At 47.0% G+C, this 19,679-nt stretch overlaps 2 protein-coding genes across 2 annotated transcripts; both read left to right on the top strand.

Moving 5' to 3' along the window:
• The first annotated feature begins 200 nt into the window (after nucleotides 1-200).
• Nucleotides 201-12,937, top strand: TRIM13 (tripartite motif containing 13). Its single transcript, XM_082215822.1, has 2 exons — nucleotides 201-344; nucleotides 11,633-12,937. Exon 2 carries the CDS (start codon nucleotides 11,639-11,641, stop codon nucleotides 12,863-12,865), a length of 1,227 nt encoding a protein of 408 aa, XP_082071948.1. The 5' UTR covers nucleotides 201-344; nucleotides 11,633-11,638; the 3' UTR covers nucleotides 12,866-12,937.
• A 67-nt stretch (nucleotides 12,938-13,004) lies between these two features.
• On the top strand, nucleotides 13,005-18,982 carry KCNRG (potassium channel regulator). The gene is made up of 4 exons (XM_082215823.1): nucleotides 13,005-13,130; nucleotides 13,893-15,218; nucleotides 15,482-16,906; nucleotides 17,249-18,982. Exons 3-4 carry the CDS (start codon nucleotides 16,332-16,334, stop codon nucleotides 17,493-17,495), a joined length of 822 nt encoding a protein of 273 aa, XP_082071949.1. The 5' UTR covers nucleotides 13,005-13,130; nucleotides 13,893-15,218; nucleotides 15,482-16,331; the 3' UTR covers nucleotides 17,496-18,982.
• The last annotated feature ends 697 nt before the right edge of the window (nucleotides 18,983-19,679 follow it).

The following is a 19,679-nucleotide window of genomic DNA, read 5'->3' as shown; positions in this document are numbered from 1 at the left end:
CGCCTGTCGCGTCGCTAAGCGGCAGTTTCCTTCCAGGCCGCTTTCCCGGTCTGCTTCCTTGCAGAAAGGGCGGCATGTGAATTTAATACTGATCATGGAATAAATAATCCTAAAGGGTCGCCGGGGGGGGGGTTGTGCCACCAGCCCCGGGGGCGGGGCGGGGACTCGGCTGCGGCTCCAGCGCGCGACACCGAGCGTCTCTGAGGCGGGCAGAGGGACGGAGCGCTTGTGCGCAGGCGCAGCAGCGCAGGCCCGGGCGGGCGGGCGGGCGAGGAGCCTGGAGACGGGCCTGCTGGCCTCCGGGGCGACCGAGGCGGCTCTGCGGCTTCCCGAGCGACGGGCTGGTGAGCGGGACTCGAGCGGGGCGGAGAAGCGGCGGGGCTGCGCGAGGGGGGCGGGGGAGGGAGACGGGCGTGAGGCTGCGGCGCGGCCTTCGGCTCCCTCGCTGTTTGCGCCAGGGCCCGCCTGGTCATTCGGGCGGGGGGGGGGGGCGAGGTTACTTTCACTTTTATTCCTTGAATGTGCGGGTCTCTTTATGTGGCCCAGAGGACGAAGAAAAGAAATCCCCCAGAGAAACGCCTTAAAAACACCCCCACCCGCTTCGGAAAGGCTACAGGTTATACGGGAACGTTTTCGCCTGGCGCCGAAAGTGAATCGCCGAAGTGTAAAGCTGGAAGGGAGGACCCCCGGGGTCATCTAGTCCAACCCACTGCAGTGCGGGAATCTTTTGCCCAATGGGGGGCTCGAATCAACAGCATATAATGGGGGGGGGGGACTGCCGTGGTGCCCGTTGCCCCGGGCGCACAGTCTGCGGGCATGAAGCAGGCACCTCCCCATCCCCGTTGTGCCCTGCCTAGTTCTGAGAAAGGAAGGTGAAAAAGGGTCTGCATAAAAGGCGGATCTACACGGAACCTCATGGATCCTCCACTTTTTTAAAAATAATTCCAACAAATGCAGTGTCAAATCACACCTAGAAGGCACGCCTACAATCTGGACTATAAAAAACGTGGATCCAACACTTTGCCGCGCTGCAGCACCATAAAAACATGGATCCGAGGCACGGATCCTCATGAATTCATATGATTTTTATATTGAAACAAAATAAAAACATCATGATACTGTAGACCACATCTTAGACTGTAGGCAGAACCAAAAAAATCACGCATCCACGATTTCGTGGTGCCGCAGTGGCGCAAAACCATGGTTAAAAAACACGGATCCTCATGAATCCTCATGATTTTTGAACTAGATCAGCCCAAACTCACTTTCAAATTACACATCATGTCCAGGGGCACGACATCCACCACAGAAATCATGGATCCATGGCTTCCCGGCCACACCATGGCCCAAAAACGTGGTTTTCAAGAACGGATCCTCATGGATCCTCACACTTTTTGCATTGGGCCAACCCAAACTCACCGTCAAATCACACATCATAGCCAGGGGCACAGCCTACACCACAAAAAACTCGGATCCACGCCTGCCTGGCCACGCCCTGGCCCAAAAACGTGGTTCCGAAGCACGGATCCTCATGAATCCTCATGATTTTTGCACTAGATCAGCCCAAAGTCACCATTAGATCAAACATCATGGCCAGGGGCACAGCATCCACCACAAAAATCACGGATCTACGGCTACCTGACCACTCCGTGGCCCAAAAAGGTGGTTTTGAAGCACGGATCCTCATGGATCCTCAAGCTTTTTGTATTGGGCCAACCCAAACTCACTGTCAAATCACATATCATGGCCAGGGGCACAGCATCCACCACAAAAATCATGGATCCACGGCTTCCTGGCAAATCCATGGCCCGAAAACGTGGTTTTGAAGCACGGATCCTCATGGAACCTCACGCTTTTTTTATAGGGCCAACCCAAATTCACTGTCAAATCACATATCATGGCCAGGGGCACAGCATCCACCACAAAAATCACGGATCCACGACTTCCTGGCAAATCCATGGCCCGAAAACGTGGTTTTGAAGCACGGATCCTCATGGATCCTCACGCTTTTTGCATTGGGCCAACCCAAACTCACCATCAAATCACACATCATGTCCAGGGGCACTGCCTGCACCACAAAAAACTCGGATCCACGGCTTCCTGGCCACTCCAAGGCCCAAAAACGTGGTTTTGAAGCACGGATCCTCATGGATCCTCACGCTTTTTGCATTGGGCCATCCCAAACTCACCATCAAATCACACATCATGTCCAGGGGCACTGCCTGCACCACAAAAAACTCGGATCCACGGCTTCCTGGCCACTGCAAGGCCCAAAAACGTGGTTTTGAAGCACGGATCCTCATGGATCCTCACGCTTTTTGCATTGGGCCAACCCAAACTCACCATCAAATCACACATCATGTCCAGGGGCACTGCCTGCACCACAAAAAACTCGGATCCACGGCTTCCTGGCCACTCCAAGGCCCAAAAACGTGGTTTTGAAGCACGGATCCTCATGGATCCTCACGCTTTTTGCATTGGGCCATCCCAAACTCACCATCAAATCACACATCATGTCCAGGGGCACTGCCTGCACCACAAAAAACTCGGATCCACGGCTTCCTGGCCACTGCAAGGCCCAAAAACGTGGTTTTGAAGCACGGATCCTCATGGATCCTCACGCTTTTTGCACTAGATCAGCCCAAACTCACCGTCAAATCACACATCATGTCCAGGGGCACAGCCTGCACCACAAAAAACTCGGATCCACTGCTTCCTGGCAATGCCATGGCCCAAAATCGTGGTTTTGAAGCACGGATCCTCATGGATCCTCATGCTTTTTGCATTGGGCCAACCCAAACTCACTGTCAAATCACACGTCATAGCCAGGAGCAGAGCCTGCACCATAAAAATTATGGATCCACGGCTTCCTGGCAACGCCATGGCCCAAAAACGTAGTTTTGAAGCACAGATCCACAAGGATCCTCACTCTTTTCGCATTGGGGCTCCCCAAACTCACCATCAAATCACACATCATAGCCACGGGCACAGCCTGCACCACAAAAATCATGAGTTGCTCTACAAAAATCACAAAAATCCCCTTACCTGCACTGTTAATGTCACCACTGCAATATTATTATTAGAGCCGATAGGAGAATATATGACTACCGTATTTTTCGCTCTATAGGACACACTTTTTACCCTCCAAAAATTAAGGGGAAATGTGTGTGCGTCCTATGGAGTGAATGCAGGCTCCTTGGCTTCAGCGATAGCAACACGAAGCCTCCGAAGCGCAGAGGGAGCACTCCCTCCACACTCCAAAGGCTACGCGTTGCTTTCGCTGAAGCCTGGAGAGCGAGAGGGGTCGGTGCGCACCGACCCCTCTCGCTGTCCAGGCTTCAGGGATAGCCGCCTGAAGCCTTTGGAGCACAGCGCAAGTTCCTGCTGATCTCCGAAGGCTTGTGGTAAGCTGCCTGAAGCCTGGAGAACGAGAGGGGTCGGTGCACACCGATCCCTCTTGCTCTCCAGGCTTTGCTTCGCTTGAGAGGCACTGCACAATGTTTCCTCTCTGCGCAGCGCCCCTTCAATGAAGCTGGAGGAGAATCCAATAATGAAGTTCTGTTCTTGGGGGACAGGGGGTGGGCTGGTGTGAAGCACTCCCTGGTCCAGAATGGGCTAACTGTCCCCTGAAGGACCAGGTGCACAGCCTGGGAGTCATTTTGGACTCACAGCTGTCCATGGACGCACAGGTCAATTCTGTATCCAGGGCAGCTGTCTACCAGGGCAGCTGTCTACCAGCTCCATCTGGTACGCAGGCTGAGACCCTACCTGCCCGGAGACTGCCTCACTAGAGTGGTGCATGCTCTTGTTATCTTCCGCTTGGACTACTACAGCTAGGACTACTACAGCTAGTCTGGTGACTGGGAGTGGCCACCAAGACCATATAACACATGTCCTGAAAGACTTACATTGGCTCCCAGTACATTTCTGAGCACAATTCAAAGTGTTGGTGCTGGCCTTTAAAGCCCTAAACGGCCTCGATGCAGTATACCTGAAGGAGCATAATAGATGCCTTTCTTGCCTCCAGGGTGATCATGGCCAAAGAGCTAGGTCACAATGGAACAATTTTCCCACTTACCGTTCTTGCCACTTCATGCAGATATGTCAAAGATTGCCAGTGCAAGCTCTGAAGAACTGTTTGAGATTTGGAGTGCTAAAGAAAGGTGTTTTGATTATTCCAGTAAATGACAGAGAAGTCCACTGGAAACTGATAGTAATCATTTTTAAAAGGAAGACCATGCTCTGTCTAGATTCCAAACATGGATTGAACCACTCTGTGATTGATGCAATAACATCCTTCTTAGCATGTTTGTATAAGATGGATTCAAAATATCCCTATAGTTTTGCGGCTGATCATTTTTTGCACCAACTGATATACCCAGGCAAGGTACCGTAATTCCAGTGACTACGGTCCTTTCACATGTACCATTGCCCATCTGATTGCGTCTGCTGCCCAATTACAGTTCATACAAAAGGATATGGCTGCCATTAGACCCTGGATTGCAAAAGAAATAATACAGTACTGTGGGAAAACCTATTTTGAAGGACAAGACAAATATTTTCAAGTGGAAATTGATGCTGTTCCTCCCAAGAAGAGACAAATCTTGAACGAGAGTTACATTACTGTGTCTCGATCATGCCCAGAGGGATGGAAGGATACACTAACCTATTGCTCAGATATCCTTGTTTGAAGGCTGCTGGTCACTATGTTTCTTGAAGGAAGGGTGCAGGAGGCCCAGTGGTGACCTAACTATGGCTTACTGTGAAGGAAACTGCAAGGACTGGTACCACTGCTTTCGCATAGGCATTGATTCAAAAGATCTTCCAGAGGTTTTCGTGTGTCCCGACTGTCAAACCACTGTGGCCAAATAGATTTTGAAACTGCGAACTGTCATATTCCACAGGTTGGTATAATACAGCAAAATCCAAACATATAGTTTTCATCATCATGGCAGGGATGGTCCTTTTCCATAGAATTCTTATTTATGGAGTTAGTTTTTATATCCTGCTTTTCTCTACTTGAAGGAGCCTCAAAGTGGCTAAAAATCTCCTTTCCCTTCCACCCCCACAACAGACACCTTGTGAGGTGAGTGGGGCTGAGAGAGTTCAGAGAGAAGTGTGACTGGCCCAAGGTCACCCAGCAGCTGCATGTGGAGGAGCGGTGAAGCGAACCCAGCTCACCAGATTAGAGTCCACCGCTCTTAACTACCACACCACAGAAACGTATCTCTTAAAACTCTGGAGCAAGCTGTTCAGTTCAGCCTCATAGTGATACTGATTTGTGGAGGGAAGGTTGGTGATGAGCAAGATCTGTTCCCATTTCCCAACACAGAGACCATAGAGCAGTTTCTTTTGGGGGCTGAACCTGCAGAGTGTTTCTGTTCAGAATTTCCGTGGCAGAAATTGGCTAAGTGCCTTTATAAACATTCAGCTTCTCAAATCGAACCCCATCATGAAACTTTCAGGTGTAGCTGTTGGAGGTGGAGGGCAGAGAAGGTGCTAGTCCTTACCTCCCTCCTCCCAGCTTATCATTGCCCAATGGGCTGAATTTCAGGGCTTTTGCATGTAAAGGGCAAGCTTGTTCTTTACTTGTTTAGACTCTTAAAACTTGGAAACAGATATTTGGCTCCATGACCAAAATGACCAAAAGGGTCAGCTTCTAGAGGACTGGAAAGATCATACTTGTACTTCCCCTACCCTCAGCCCTAACTCCGTTGAGTATTTTTTGTTATGAGACTGAGTGGTTGGGGCTGATGCTGTAGCATTCTTGTCTGGGGGCTTGATGGAAAAACAGAAAAGTGACCCTCACCTAACTCTCCAATGCCCTTCAACAAGAATGCTGTAGGAAATATTGCTAAGCCCAAAGGGAGGCAAGAATTTGCTTCAGCTCACCTTGTTAATGGCAGAGCAAAAGCTATGCGTGTGTCATTCTCAATCAGTCTACTTTCAGGACTGATTTTAGAACCCTCTTATATCAGGAGGTGGCCCCATCATGCAAACATGACTATCCACACAGGGACCATCTAATTTTGTTTTTTTTTCTTCCTGATACTGGATTTTAAGTTACAGTTACATCTTTTAAAACAGCTGTCAGTATATCACACTGTATTCCACTTGCCTTCCAAAGGAACACGTGGCTCTCCCCACATAGCGGGTTAGGTTGAGACTGCTGATCCAAAGTAATCAGTAATTTTTACAGTAATTACAATCCTGCTTTCCCTTGTACCAGCTTACCTTGACTTCAGTAAGGCCTTTGAAAAGGTCCCCCATGATATTATTGCAAAACAACTAGTAAAATGTGGGCTAGACAAAGCTACTGTTAGGTGGATTTGTAATTGGTTGATGGGCTGAACCCAAAGAGTGCTCATCAGTGACTCACCTTCATCCTGGAAAAAAATGACTACTGGGGTTCCACAAGGTTCTGTCCTGGGCCTGGTGCTATTCAATATTTTTATAAATGATTTGGATGATGGAATAGAGGGTGTGCTAATCAAATTTGCAAATGACTGCAAACTGGGAGGGGTTGCTAATACACCAGAGGACAGGGTCAGAATTCAAAATGACCTGAATAGCCTAGAGAGCTGGGCCAAAACCAACAATATGGAGTTCAATAGGGAGAAATGTAAGGTACTGCACCTGGATAGAAAAAATGAAACGCACAGGTGGGGGACACTTGGCTTGACAACAGTACCTGTGAAAGGGATCTGGGAGTCTTAGTCGACCACAAGCTGAATATGAGTCAACAGTGTGATGTGGCAGCTAAGAATGCCAATGCAATTCTGGGCTGCATCAATAGGAGTATAGTGTCTAGATCAAGTGAATGAATGCTACCACACTATTCTGGTTGGTTGGTCAGACCACACCTGAAATACTGTGTCCAGTTGAAGAAGGATATTGTCAAGTTGGAGCATGTCCAGAGGAGGGTGACCAAAATGTAAAAGGTCTGGAATTCAAGCCCTATGAAGAGAGACTTAGGGAGCTGGATTTGTTTAATCTAGAGAAGATAAGATTAAGGAGTGACATGATAGCCATGTTTAAATATTTGAAGGGATGTCATGTTGAAGAGGGAGCAAGCTTGTTTTCTGCTGTTCTAGAGACTAGGATACAGAATAATGGATTCAAAATATGGGAAAAGAGATTCCACCTGGGCGTGGTAATCCAGTCAGGGGAAAAGGGAGGCATACTATGTTTAGGGCACCATTTCCAGCCCCTTCCCCTTTTCGGGGTGAGCATAGTGGATCCTAAAAAGGGCTGCTCAGTCATGGATACAGCTGCTGAGCTGCTCAACGGCCTCATTCCTTGAGTCAGAACGACTGACCGCCCATGTGTCGGTTCATGACTAGGGGCTTCACATTCCTGCCTCCGTAGCCATTTAGTGATGGCCATGGGGGGAGGGTTTGGGGGGGTTGGGTTTGGTTTTTGGAAGACGCCTGTGCGTGAATTTGTTTTATGTGTGTAGATTAGTGCACGCTGACCAACGCACAGTCTTCGCAGTAGGGCTCTGTTCTGATGGCATGAGTAGTCACGACAAACTGGTGGATCCTATCTGCTGCAGCCTTCATCTGCCTTCAGAGCCGTTGTAACACACTGCTTGTTATCACCCACCTGTTCTGCCGTTGAGGACTTCTTGGATCATTCTTTGTCTAACTCCTTCCCTGTTATGTACTAAGCTTGGATCCTAGAACAATAGGCAAGTAGGATCCTAGAATGCAAGAACTTATTGGCTTGCAGGAAAAGACCAACCAGGCTCCAGGAGGGAAGCAGAATCAGCTAGTCAGACGGGACTCATTGTGTAAATAATGTATATAAAAGCCTGAGGTTTGGGGGGAAATTCAATCACTGTTTTACAAGCTGCAATAAAGAGCATGAAATCACTACAGGACTCTGAGCATATTTAATTTTCTTTGACCTTACCACCTTGGGTGACCCTGCTGGGAGTATACGAGATTCCCAATGGCTTCACTCACAAGGGTCATAGGAATGTGCAAGCCCACTCACCATGACAAGTGAGAGAACTGAGATAGATTGCACTGAGCCCTGGTTCTCATTAGACAAAGCGTTCCACCAAAAAGGCTCTGGCTCTGGTTGAGGACAGCTGGATATGTTTTGGGCCAGGGACCACCAGTAGGTTGCTGTTAGATGAGCGTCACACTCGGGGGGTGTATTGGAAGATAATTCCCACAGATAAGAAAGGTCACAGACTGTTTAGGGCTTTAAAGATTAGCACCAAAACATTGAACCTGATTCGATACTCCGCCTGGAGCCAATCCAGCTGATGAACAACCAACTGAATGTGGGCTCTCCACAAAGTCCAAGTAAGAACTCGTGCATCTGCATTTTAGACCATTTGGAGTTTCTGGAGCAGTCTCAAGGGTAGCCCTGCATCTCTCTCTATCTCTCTCACTCTCTCTCTCTCTATCACATTTATACCCTGCACTCCCCGGCTCAGGTGTACAGCAAGTTAAAGTAGTCTAGTCTGCAGGTGACTACTGCATGGATCACCAGGGCTAGGTTGGAAAGGGACAGGTACGGTACCGATCTCCTAACCTGACATAGATTCAAAAATTCCAGTTTGGCTACATTTGTGACCAATGCCTCCTTAGAGATATAAGCATCCAGGATCACACCGGGACTCCTGATAGCGGCTACAGGTGACTATTGCGCCCCATGAAGAGCTGGGAGCTGGCAAACCAAACTGAAATTATTCTGGCCCAGCCATTGGACGCCCATCTTTAATGGATAGAGATTCAGCCGACTCAGTTTCCTCCATCCCAGCACACCCACCTAAAAATTGTCCATATATCCAGGGTAGCATCTGGCAGTAGATCCATGATGTTTGTGGTCAGATCTGTGGTTATGTACAAGATATTTGAATAAAGGGTGAATTTGGGGCTCCCCAATGCAAAAAGTGTGATGATCCATGAGGATCCGTGCTTCAAAACCACGTTTTTGGGCCATGGTGTTGCCAGGAAGCCGTGGATCTCAGTTTTTGTGGTGCAGGCTGTGCCCCTGGCCATGATGTGTGATTTGACGGTGAATTTGGGCTGATCTAGTGCAAAAAGCGTGAGGATCCATGAGGATCCGTGCTTCAAAACCATGTTTTTGGGCCACGGTATGGTCAGGAAACCGTGGATCTCGGTTTTTGTGGTGCAGGCTGTGCCCCTGGCCATGATGTGTGATTTGACGGTGAATTTGGGCTGATCTAGTGCAAAAAGCGTGAGGATCCATGAGGATCCGTGCTTCAAAACCACGTTTTTGGGCCACGGTATGGTCAGGAAGCCGTGGACCCGTGATTTTTGTGGTGGATGCTGTGCCCCTGGCCATGAAGTTTGATCTGATGAAGACTTTGGGCTGATCTAGTGCAAAAAGCTTGAGGATCCATGAGGATCCGTGCTTCAAAACCACCTCTTTGGGCCTTGGAGTGGCCAGGAAGCCGTGGATCCGAGTTTTTTGTGGTGCAGGCTGTGCCCCTGGCTATGATGTGTGATTTGACAGTGAGTTTGGGTTGGCCCAATGCAAAAAGCGTGAAGATCCATGAGGATCCGTGGTTCGGAACCAAGTTTTTGGGCCATAGAGTGGCCAGGAAGCTGTGGATCCGAGTTTTTTGTGGTGCAGGCTGTGCCCCTGGGAATGATGTGTGATTTGACGGTGACTTTGGGCTGATCTAGTGCAAAAATCATGAGGATCCATGAGGATCCGTGCTTCAAAACCACGTTTTTGGGCCTTGGAGTGGCCAGGAAGCCGTGGATCCGAGTTTTCTGTGATGCAGGCTGTGCCCCTGGCTATGATGTATGATTTGACAGTGAGTTTGGGTTGGCCCAATGCAAAAAGCGTGAAGATCCATGAGGATCCGTGGTTCGGAACCACGTTTTTGGGCCACGGTATGGCCAGGAAGCCGTGGACCCGTGATTTTTGTGGTGGATGCTGTGCCCCTGGCCATGAAGTTTGATCTGATGAAGACTTTGGGCTGATCTAGTGCAAAAAGCGTGAGGATCCATGAGGATCCGTGCTTCAAAACCACGTTTTTGGGCCATGGAGTGGCCAGGAAGCTGGGGATCCGAGTTTTTTGTGGTGCAGGCTGTGCCCCTGGACATGATGTGTGATTTGACGGTGAGTTTGGGGTGGCCCAATGCAAAAAGCATGAGGATCCATGAGGATCCGTGTTTCGGAACCACGTTTTTGGGCCATGGAGTGGCCAGATAACTGTGGATCCGAGTTTTTTGTGGTGCAGGCTGTGCCCCTGGGAATGATGTGTGATTTGACGGTGAGTTTGGGGTGGCCCAATGCAAAAAGTGTGAGGATCCATGAGGATCCGTGCTTCGGAACCACGATTTTGGGCCATAGAGTGGCCAGGAAGCTGTGGATCCGAGTTTTTTGTGGTGCAGGCTGTGCCCCTGGGAATGATGTGTGATTTGATGGTGACTTTGGGCTGATCTAGTGCAAAAATCATGAGGATCCATGAGGATCCGTGCTTCAGAACCACGTTTTTGGGCCTTGGAGTGGCCAGGGAGCCGTGGATCCGAGTTTTCTGTGGTGCAGGCTCTGCCCCTGGACATGATGTGTGATTTGACTGTGAATATGGGTTGGTCCAATGCAAAAAGCGTGATGATCCATGAGGATCCGTGCTTCAAAACCACGTTTTTGGGCCATGGAGTGGCCAGGAAGCCGTGGATCCGAGTTTTTTTGTGGTGCAGGCTGTGCCCCTGGACATGATGTGTGATTTGACGGTGAGTTTGGGTTGGCCCAATGCAAAAAGCGTGAGGATCCATGAGGATCCGTGCTTCGGAACCACGTTTTTGGGCCACGGTTTCGCCAGGAAGTCGTGGATCTGTGATTTTTGTGGTGGGTGCTGTGCCCCTGGACATGATGTTTGATCTGATGGTGACTTTGGGCTGATCTAGTGCAAAAATCATGAGGATTCATGAGGATCCGTGCTTCGGAACCACGTTTTTGGGCCAGGGCGTGGCCAGGCAGGTGTGGATCCGAGTTTTTTGTGGTGTACGCTGTGCCCCTTACTATGATATGTGATTTGACGGTGAGTTTGGGTTGGCCCGATGCAGAAAGCGTGTGGATCCATGAAGATCCGTTCTTGAAAACCACGTTTTTGGGCCACGGTTTCGCCAGGCAGCCGTGGATCCGTGATTTTTGTGGTGGATGCTGTGCCCATGGCCATGATCTTTGATCTGATGGTGACTTTGGGCTGATCTAGTGGAAAAATCATGAGGATCCATGAGGATCCGTGTTTTTTAACCATGTTTTTGCGCCCCTGCGCCCCCCCGAAACAGTGGATGCGTGATTTTTTTGATGCTTTCTACAGAGTAAGACATGGTCTACAATATCATGGTGGTTTTATTTAATTTGGATGAAAAAATCATATGAATTCACGAGGATCCGTGTAGATCCGCCTTTTACCTTTTTCCGGTGAAAAACAAATGTAGAATTTTGATAGTTGGGTATTTTTAGCAGGTGTAGAATTTGTTATCCACATCTCTTGTGAAATAAAGTATTTAAACATTCACTGCTTGGGCTGAAGGACTTAATACACCCGTAGGATGGCAGGCAAGATGCCTGAGTTTCTTAGATTGTGATCATTATACAGTATAATTCTCTGAATTCTCTCCTTTTATTACAGACTGCAATGGAGCTCCTTGAAGAAGATCTTACATGCCCCATTTGTTGTAGTTTGTTTGAGGATCCCCGAGCCCTACCCTGCTCACATAACTTCTGTAAGAAATGTTTGGAAGGGATTTTGGAGGGAAATGCTCGGAATGTAATTTGGAGACAGTCTCTCTTCAAATGCCCAACATGTCGGAAGGAAACCACTGTGACAGGGGTTAACAACCTGCAAGTCAACTATTCCCTCAAAGGTATTGTAGAGAAATATAACAAAATTAAGGTAACCTCAAAGATGCCTGTGTGTAAAGTACACAGCGGTCAGCCTCTCAACATTTTCTGCCAAACAGACACACAGTTGATATGTGGTATCTGTGCAACTCGAGGAGATCATATAAAGCATGTGTTTTGTTCTATTGAAGATGCTTATTTTCAGGAAAAACTTGCTTTTGAGACATTGTTCCAGGGTTTTGAAACATGGCGTTGTGGGGATGCACTTTCTCGGCTAGACACCCTGGAAGCCAGCAAGCGCAAAGCCCTCCAGATGCTGACAAAGGACTATGACAGAGTAAAAGATTTTTTTGAGAAATTGCAGTATACACTGGAACAAAAAAAGAATGAGATACTTTCAGATTTTGAGACAATGAAGCTTGCAGTCATGCAGGCATACGATCCAGAAATTAATAAACTGAACACTATTATACGAGAACAACGAACCGCTTTTAATATTGCCGAAGCCTTTAAAGAGGTGTCTGAACCCATTGTGTTTTTGCAACAGATGCAGGAATTCCGAGAGAAAATCAAGGTGATCAAGGAAACCAAATTGCCTTGTCTTACTGTCAACATCAATTCCACAATGAAAGGATTTGATACAAGCCAGTGGGAACAATTTAAGCTTGCAGATGTGGACAAACTTTCTTTACCTCAGGAAAAAAGTACTTTTAACTGGGCATTTTCTTCATTGTCCTTACATAAGTTAATTGTGATTGTTTTGCTTTCCTTCCTTATACTTGCTGCCACACAGATGTTTTTTATGGACTTTCTATCTAACGGTCTCCAGCACTGGAAAATACTTATATCTGCATTTGGCACAGGTTATCTGGCAGACACAGCAGAGATGGCAGATCATGCTATCATCTACTGGGAGAAGATGACTGGTGGTGCTGCCATTCTGAGTGAAAAATGTGTAAATTACACCCTTGTGATGTTGGATAATATTGCCCAATTTATGTGCAAATACAAAATTTTGTAACTTCTACCCTTGTATAATAAAAGTATGTTCAAACTGATTACTTTGGAAGCTTCTTAAAAAGTGATTAAGCAATCATTGATGTCATTTTTCTCAGGTCCAACTACTGATACTTGGAAATACTTTGCACATTGAATTTGAAAGGAGATACCTACTTAGGTAAAAAGTGCCAATTTATCTTGTTTTTCCCAAGGTGAAAGGCATCAGTTGTGTGTACAGTATGAATCAATAGGCATTGCAGATTATGTAAAAAAATTCATGAAATACGGTATTGTCAGGGCTGCTACCCAGTCCCAGCTCACATAGGACCACGTTAGCCAGCGTTCACGTTAAAAGAGTCTTTATTGGGTTACAGGTTCCATTTCCAAACTGCAATGTGCAGCCCTACGTCTTCTATGTCAGACCGGCGAAGACCCGTCTGAGTCTCCGCCTCTAGCACACCAGCTTAATACCCTAGCCTTGCTCCACCTCCTGCGCCTTTCCTTCCGTCTCTGGGTCCTTCTGCCCCCCGGGGTCTCTTCTTTCCTACTCTCTTCTGACGCGGACCCCCCTGACCCTTCCGCCTCCTTGCGGCGGGCTTTGGAACCTGGCTCACTCTCCAGGCTGCTTACTGCGCCAGCTTCCGCTGCATTTGAACTTGGCGCGCGCGCCCAACTCTCTACCTTCCTCTTGATCGTTTCGTCGCTCCCTGAGGTGGGCGTGACTACTCCTGACTCATGCCCTCCCTCCTGCTGAAAGCCTCCGGAACCCGATGTCTGGTCCCCTTTCTCCCCGCTGCTCCCGGCTGGGCACGTGGGTCCCGATCTCCAACTGCTGCTCTCTGATCCCTCTCTGGACCCTTCTTCCTGGGGTGTCCCCCTGCTTTCCCCCCTTGCTCTGACCGCTGGCGCTCCCCTCTGGGAATCCTCGGACTCACTGGACAGGCTTGGTGATCTCGGGTCGTCATCCCCACTCATCCTTCCTTCGTATTCCTCCCCCTCGCTCTCTGTCACCTCCCTTCTCCGCGTCTCTGCTCCTGAACCCCTGACAGGTATGTACATTGTTGTTGAGTTTCAACGTTAAGAAGGACACATGGGGAGAAAATGTAAGTAATAGGTTGTGAGGTCAAGTATATAAATAATAACCACTGATGTACCAAACTTCAGAAGTACGACACATTGCAAAACAATTCCTGATGTGGATGTACATGTGAAAGAACAAATACATACTATTAACTTCTAAAAAACTGTTTCTAGTTAGACGCTGATCCAAAATATACCCTGTCTTGAAAGTAAGTCTCACTGGCTTTAAAGGTAGCTGTGTTGATCCAAAAGGGTGGAATTAAACTTCACACTTTTCCAGTTGTTCATTCCGTGCAAATACTCCAGCTTGCCAGGCAGAGCAGTAACCCCTTCCCCTGCATGTGCTGTTCTGGGGGTTCTCTCATGCTGCCAAGCCAATTTCAGGGAGTACCAGGGGCAGAAGAGGGGGTAAGCCCTGTTGTGGAAGTCCTTATCCAGGGATTCTGCTGACAGGTCTGTTTAGGTGAATCCCACCCAAAATATACAATCTAAATTCATATTAGGGAAATAAATTAGGCCAACCAAATTGTTATAAAGTGGTGTGCAGTCTTGAATTCCTGAGAAAACTTCAGGATGGATGTTAAAAGGAGGAAGAAAAAAGGCTGCTGGTGTTGATCAGGCCATCTTAGCCTGCTGTCCAAACACTGTTCCAGAGGTTTCGATGGAGGGAAAGTCTTCCTCTGCCCTGTTCAAAACAGCACTGTCATATAAAGTACTATATAAATTTCAAAACAGCTCTGTCCTATAAGGTACAGAAATCCCTAGTTGAAAAGTACAGTAAAAATAACCACTGATGGGAAGCTCCAAAATGGGGCATTCTGGGAGACACTGAGCGAGCTTGGGATCCATTTGTTTCTGAGTCAGACTCATTACTGTCACTTGGGTGTTGGGCCGATTGCCAGCATAGCAGGGGTCTGGAGGTCCTGGGCTGCCCAGACCCACCCACCCACCCTCTGCCTCACTGATGGGGTCCAAAGGAAAGTAGAGCACTGTTTGGCATCAGCCTGGCTGCAGGAGTTGTGGAAGAAGGCATACAAGAAGCCATCTTGGGAGTCTTCTCCACATTTCGTAGGGTTTACTGCTTAGCTTATTCTCCCAAAGATATCCTACAAGGCAGCAGATGGTTAGGATCAGAGAGTTGTCCTGCTAGATGAGTACATGGGCTCCCTTCCCAGACTGATGAGCCCCATCTGCCCCTCACTTGCCTCTACAGCACGTGCAGAAACCACCTTGACTGTTGGACCCGCTATTATTCCTGTCTGCTTAATCCACTGGAGCCCATCTTCACATGCAAGGTAAAGGTAAAGGTACCCCTGCCCGTACGGGCCAGTCTTGACAGACTCTAGGGTTGTGCACCCATCTCACTCAAGAGGCCGGGGGCCAGCGCTGTCCGGAGACACTTCCGGGTCACGTGGCCAGCGTGACATCGCTGCTCTGGCGAGCCAGAGCCGCACACGGAAACGCCGTTTACCTTCCCGCTAGTAAGCGGTCCCTATTTATCTACTTGCACCCGAGGGTGCTTTCGAACTGCTAGGTTGGCAGGCGCTTCACATGCAAGGGAAGTCCCTAATCCACAAAGGATTTTGAGACCAATTGGCTACCCCCACCTGGATTAGCTGGCAAGTTGAAGGAATTTCCTGAGTTGTGGCCACTGTCCCATGCTGACAGCTACGAGCTGCAAGTAAGCTGAGTGCAGGGTGGGGCCCAGAGGTGGACAAACTGCCCTCAAATGAACACGATATGTCCCCCACCAGAGGTACTACTCCTCCCCTAACCCAGGGTTTGGCATATTAGTATCCTTTAGGGAGACCCGAGAGTTCTTTGAGAACTCCAATACCAAATTGCTGCTTATCTTAACAAAAATTTTGACCTTGATCCTAAGATCAGCCTCTGTCCCCAAAGTGAAATATCCACCATGTCTACTTAGAAGTAAGTCTTTACTCCCAGGTAAAGGGTTAGGATTGTAGCCTAATATAGGAATTTACAAATCTGTTTGCTTTCAGAACAGGCCTATGTAGCTCCTTGATCACAAAACTGAGCTATAGTAGCATTTGTGAATATCTGCCTCACAGATAGGCAGCTCATTTGGGTAGATTGTTGTTGTGGGTGAAGGAAGTAGGTCATGATCTGTCCTAAACTGGATGCTATTCTGGCCAGTCAGGATCTCACTGGCTGACTTTCAACATGTTTTTTTAAAAATGATGCTTTATTTCAGTTGCAGTATTTTGGTTCCCAAGCAACCAACCCAGCCTTGTAAACAAAACTATACACTTCAGCGTTGTTGCTGGGGAATCCTGTCTGCTCAGCCTTTTTCTCCCATAACACAGGACAGGATTTGCTCTTTGCCTCTACGTATGTAGTTTGGAGACACTGCCAGAAGACACTGTTTTCCTGTGGAGAAGAGAAAAATGAACAATCAAGATGTGAGCATTTTGAATGTGGGAGGAGTGAAATTCACAACATGGCGTTCTACGCTACAGCAATTCCCTGAATCTAGATTGGCAAGGATGTTGGGTGGCAATGACTTAGAATGTAGGTTGGTGAATGGCCAGTTCTTTATAGACCGTGATGGAGTTCTGTTCAGCTATATCCTGGACTTCCTAAGAACACGACAGCTTTCTCTGCCCAGTGACTTCTCAGACTACCAGAGGCTGCAGAGAGAGGCTGATTTCTATGAAATTTACTCTCTGGCTGACCTTCTGAGTCCAGAAAGTTTGTTGAAACCAAAACTAGAGATCTTGGAAATACGATTCTTGCTCCAAGAAATGCAAGCTTTTTTCCGGGTATTTGGCTCTTGTAGCATCACTATTGGTGAACTGGCTGGAAGAATCACTGTATTTTCAGAAAAGCTTGTTGGAACAACTTGGAAAAGCCATAATGACCCTTCACAGAAGTCGCTGATTCCCCTTTCTTTGGAGAGGCCTTCCCATCATGATGTCATTTTCCAGTGTGGCACTGACTACAGTGATCAGTTTATAGCAAGGTATTTTTCTTAATTTCAAAGCTAACACAATACAAATAGCACATGTACTCTCATGCAACTCTGACAAGTTTTCGTACCTTTTTCAGACATTCTCTTTTAAACCCTGCTTCATACAAATAGGTTCTTCCTGCTCCAACTCTAATTCTACTACATTCATCATATACCTTATACCTCAGCTGTCTGCTTTAATCAATTTCTAGTTTATATTTTGGCATGTGCAATAACTAAGGCAAGACTGCTACTGATCATTTTTATTGCACTGGTAGCAGGCAAAATACCAAGTGTAGGTGTATACTATCCGGTACATGCTGGCACTAACATTTTTTTCATGGTTTTTTCCAGATACGTTTCTATAAAACCTGATCAGAGGAAATTGATTAATGGAACTAATGTGCTGGGCCTGCTGGTTGACTTATTACTCAAAGAAGGATTTCGTTTAATAAGCACTAGGACCGTCTCGGCTGAAGAAAAAATTGAATGTTATAGTTTTGAAAGAAAAAGGCAGCCGGACACCTTTTCCATTAGTATGTGCCAAACACAACAAGGCACCACTATATCACAGCCAATCCAAGTGCACAAACGGAAATGAATAATGAAGATCTTTTAAGCCGAGTGTGAAATTAACAAGGCTAAGAATTATTACAATAGCAGCACACATATTTTTGCTGTCAATATACCCTATTTGTTGGATTTATAATACTGGATATTTGAATGGTAAATATGGAACTTTGTCTAAATTACTTCATTAACTTACAATAACCAGATACCCAATTTTATCACATCCAATGAAAAAAACTTTTCTATCTACTATATTTATTTGCTTTTACCACATGCTACTGGACCTATTGCAAGGTAAATCCAGAGAAGTATACTTATCCTCACAGAGAACAAGGGCATCATGGTCTGAATGGTTGATCCGAAATAAGTGCACCAAGACATTTCATTTGCAATTTCCATATTTAGCAATCATCTTGTATCACAGCATTGCAGTAATCAGGATTATACTTCATGTAGATTTTCTGGTTAGGAAAGGAACTGAAATCTGTAATCTTTGATCTCTGGATGGAGATGCCCACACTCCCTAAGCCCACATGTTGTCCTAAAGTGCAGTGAAGGATGTTATCCTGTGATGAGTGCTTTTTAAATTTGTTTTTTGTGAAAGATTGTCATTGATAACAAACGTACATATAACGTCTCTGTTTTCAGATCATAGAGTCCTACCCACAGGTCAATTACATTTGGTGTGAGATGTTGCTGTCATAGACACTGTCAGATTGGGGGGAGAAAGATGTGGGGTTGCCAGTGGCAAAATGTGACTGGAACAATGGGAGTATCAAACACTGTTGGGGAGGCCAGGGCATGGTTGTTCGCAGTGAGTTTTGTTCATGGCTTGGGTGGCTAGGGGTTGTTGGGTCAAGTTAGCCATATTGATTTGTATGCTGTTGGGGCAGGAGGGGGGGAGGCGATGTTGTTGTCTCCTTGGGCTGTATATGTAATAAAAGGGAGCCACTCCAGGGTGGAAGGCATCCTCTCTTGTTTGTCCTCCTGCTAATTTCAATTTGTTGGTTAGCTTTTCTAGTAAGGCTGTTTCCCATACGGTTTGGTACCCTGAGGGTCTCTCCAGTGTCAATTTGCTGTTCTGTCAGCTTCTGCATGTGGAATGCAGAGGTGCCATCTTCTTTGCCTCAGGCAGAAACATGTCTTGGGCCAGCCATGCACGGAGGAGAAAGCCTTGACTTGAGAATGGAGGAGAGAAGAGAACACACCCAGCTTTCAATGAGGGCAATAAACATTCCTGTGTAACTGCTGGTTTTTATCAAGAGTTTTCCTGAGTAACTCTATCTGACAGCCAATTAATGGGTGTTTGCAGCTAAAGCACAGACTATGAAATGCCCTTTGCCCCCAAAGCAGGATGTTGTGAAATGTAACTTCTCTGACAAAGCATCAATAACAGGCAAAGCTTCAGCTGCTGAAAATTTTCTTCCCATTACTGCTTAAAGGAAAAGGAACTCTTTGCTGATCTGTACCAGGTAACAAGAGATTTGATATATGACATAAAGCAAATACTTTAAAATGTATTAGGCCATTTGTCTTTATATTTTGACACAATGCTCACTTACTGTAAATGCAGGATTTCTCCAGCATTTTTCTGGCTATAAGCTAGCTACACTGATAGAGGAGTCAGAGTCCGTTATAAGCATTGACCTATTAACTATGCATGATCACTGCAAGCGAACCACTCTGTGATTGTCACATGAATGCACAAACTATTCCTTAACACCTCGTTAGTTACCAGGCACATGTTTAAGGCCATACTCTCTCTGAAGTAAGGTACTTAGCTTACACAAGGATATAGACTGGGGCCCTACAGCAGTGCTTTTCCCCTAGAAAAAATAGGTGCCCGTACTCACCATGAAGTCATTACAGCAAGTGCCACACTTTTAAACAACAACAAATGACGTGCCGGTACTGCGTACCCTTGAGTGCCCCCTGAAAAAAAAGCACTGCCCTACAAGGGTGACGATCGTGAAACTGCCTGTAGCACAAAACTGCTGAGCTCTGGAATTGGAGTTGTTTTCTAATCTGCCCTTGAAGCTGAGATTTGGCGCAAGGTGAATGGAAGCTGCTTGCCCTGAACCTAATCAGTTTAGCAATATATTGTAAGTTCCAATAGCATTATCTGCTGAGGGTTGGGGCTAGGTAAAATAACGTTTTTCCATCTAGCCCCAAGTAGTCGTACCTTGGTTTTTGAACATAATCCATTCCAGAAGTC

The sequence above is a fragment of the Podarcis vaucheri genome (genome assembly GCF_965113315.1).
Source record: "Podarcis vaucheri genome assembly, chromosome: 3".
NCBI lineage: Eukaryota > Metazoa > Chordata > Lepidosauria > Squamata > Lacertidae > Podarcis > Podarcis vaucheri.
This window is presented reverse-complemented; position numbering and strand designations above follow the sequence as displayed.